This window comes from Orycteropus afer, unplaced genomic scaffold (genome assembly GCF_000298275.1).
Source record: "Orycteropus afer afer isolate SDZICR_OR568_19922 unplaced genomic scaffold, OryAfe1.0 scaffold00045, whole genome shotgun sequence".
Classification (NCBI taxonomy): domain Eukaryota; kingdom Metazoa; phylum Chordata; class Mammalia; order Tubulidentata; family Orycteropodidae; genus Orycteropus; species Orycteropus afer.
The window spans coordinates 4,803,455-4,805,819 of NW_006921632.1; the positions used below are offsets into that span (position 1 = coordinate 4,803,455).

The 2,365-nt window shown below is 48.4% G+C and overlaps 1 protein-coding gene across 1 annotated transcript; it reads right to left on the bottom strand.

Moving 5' to 3' along the window:
- Positions 1–1,470: 1,470 nt before the first annotated feature.
- Positions 1,471–2,124, bottom strand: LOC103194573 (testis-specific H1 histone). Its single transcript, XM_007937979.1, has one exon. The coding sequence runs from the start codon at positions 2,122–2,124 to the stop codon at positions 1,471–1,473; it is 654 nt and encodes a 217-aa protein (XP_007936170.1).
- Between the last annotated feature and the right edge of the window lie 241 nt (positions 2,125–2,365).

The following is a 2,365-nucleotide window of genomic DNA, read 5'->3' on the forward strand; positions in this document are numbered from 1 at the left end:
CTTCCTCCTGTGAAGCCCCCTCATGCTAATTAAGTGCAGACCCATGCTAACAGCTAATTGGACCCTGCCATTTCCTTAGAGGACCCTGTCATTTCCTTGGTGTCCCCAATTAGGTCCTCTCTGTGTCTATAAATATCTATGCCCCCTGCCCCGGGGGTGCGACTTCTCGGGCCTTGGTGCTAGGGCATGAGAACCTCGCCCGGGAGTGCTAATAAACTGCTTCTCTGAAAACAACTCCGTGTCCTGGTATCTCGGCAACTCTGCATTACATTTACCACCTCAGAAACCCAAAGGCGGTCACTGATGAGTTGGAATCAACTCGATGGCAGTGAGTTTGGGTTTTTTTTTTTTTTTTTGGTCAAGCAAAGTATATGTCACAATCCTTAAGCCCCCCCTCCCTTTATCATTTTACTAACACCTAAAATAATCCTATTCTCAACTTTTCAGAGGGAAACCGAGACCATAAAAGGTTAAATAATAAGTCAGTTAAAGTCAGACTGTGAGTAGACTCCTGGTTTCTTTAGTACTGATCAGGATAGTTTTCTGCTATTCCACATGTCCAGCCTATCACAAGTTATTTATACATATATTTAACACACAGGAATGAGCAACCACCCTGTGCCAAGCCGTGTGCTAGATGCTTTAGAAAACTCTCTCATTTATCTAAGGATTAACATATAAGACATATTTTTAAAGTTAAAGTAAGTTATAAAGTCAGGGCAAAAACTCCCAGCTCATTACAATCAACTTTGGAAGAAGAGAGTGCCTAAAAGGAATTTCAGATGAAAACACTTGTAATCAGTGTTGTTGTTGTTGTTGTTATGTGCCTTTAGTTGGCTGACTCATAGTGACCCCTCCTTGGGTTTCTGAGGCAGCGTCACTGCAGAAGTAGATTGCCCAACCTTCCTTCCAAGGGGTGGCTGGGTGGGTTTGAACCAGCCTTCTGGGTAGCAGTCAAGTGCCTTAGGCACTACGCTACCAGGGCCACCCTATTCTTCTTTTGTCCCAATGATGTACCAACCCCTTCCCTTCCCTCCTCCTCAAAACTCAATTTAGATTAGCAAGGTTGTCTAACATTAATTCAACACTTCTGTCAGACCTAGTTAAATTGCTGGTTTTCTTCTTTCCTTCTGAAAAGCACTTTTCTGAATCCTGCAGCTGGTACAGAATCCGAGCCCAATTCCTCTGTTCACTGCAGATACCCTCGCCACTAGTATGACCTTAACACCCTTTCTCCTCCCTGTGCAGCAAAGAGGAAACGGACACAAAATGATACAAAGGTCTTGTAAATAGTATTGTACATTTCAATGTGTGAAAGGTACTAATATTTGGAGCCTAAGGGGAAGGGCATCTGTGCCTGGAGGGAGAAAACCAGCCCCCACACTAGGGATTCCCAGTTGCAGTTTTAGGACTTTGAGATTAACTAGAAGTCTTTGAGCGACCTTTACTTCCTGGGTTGTAGCCTGCTCACTAAAGATCTGGTCGGTTTTGACCGATGTTAGCTAGCTTCTGGATAGTGCGTTTCACCGACTTCTCAGAATTCTTCACCTTCTCTTCCCTTGCCTTTGAGTTTAATCTCTTGTCCTCTCTTGTTCTAGACCTCAACTGTTCCTTCACAGTCCGTGGCCTCCCATTTTCCTTCACCTTGGGTCTCGTTTTCTCCTTGGCCCTGGGATGCAGCAGGCCCTTGGCTCTTGACACCAGCTTCCTCATCCTCAAGTCTACCTTCGTGCTCGGTTTCCGTATTTCCTTGGCCTTGGCCCCCTTGCGACACGGGCGGCGCCTTGGTGGACTCCCGGGCCGGCGTGGGATCCTCCTAGGAGAGCGGGAGCTCTCTTTCAACCTCTGGTGTCCTGGCTTCCTCTTAGACCTGGGAATCTTCCAGACCCTAAAGTACCCCGAAGCGTCGCTGCCGCTGACTCGGAGGAACATGCCCTTAATCTCAGGCCTGGACTTCTTGCCCAAGCAGTGGCCACTCTTCCTGCGCATTTCGTAGCCAGCATCGCGGAGTTCCTTTTTGAGAGCAGACAGAGTTAGTCCTCTGTGTGTGCTGATGGCCTGGAGCAGTAGGTGGGATACTTTGAGCACGGAAGGCGGAACTCCCCTCGGTGGTCCCCTGAGCATTTTTAACGAGAGCGGCTGGGTGTTTTAATAAGCGCCAACGGACTCTCAATTGGGCTGAGTCAGCTCAGCAGCCTCAGCCGTGCAGCGCTCCGCCTCCGCGAGGCCACTAGCTTTGGGCCTCACCCGTCAAGACATAATCTAGGCTGAGGCTGGCTGGGCCACGTCACAAAGGCTGGCGCAGCCGAGACTTTGAAGTCCTAATAAGAGGGCTATCAGGTCCCATCCAAGTAAAGGCTTTTTC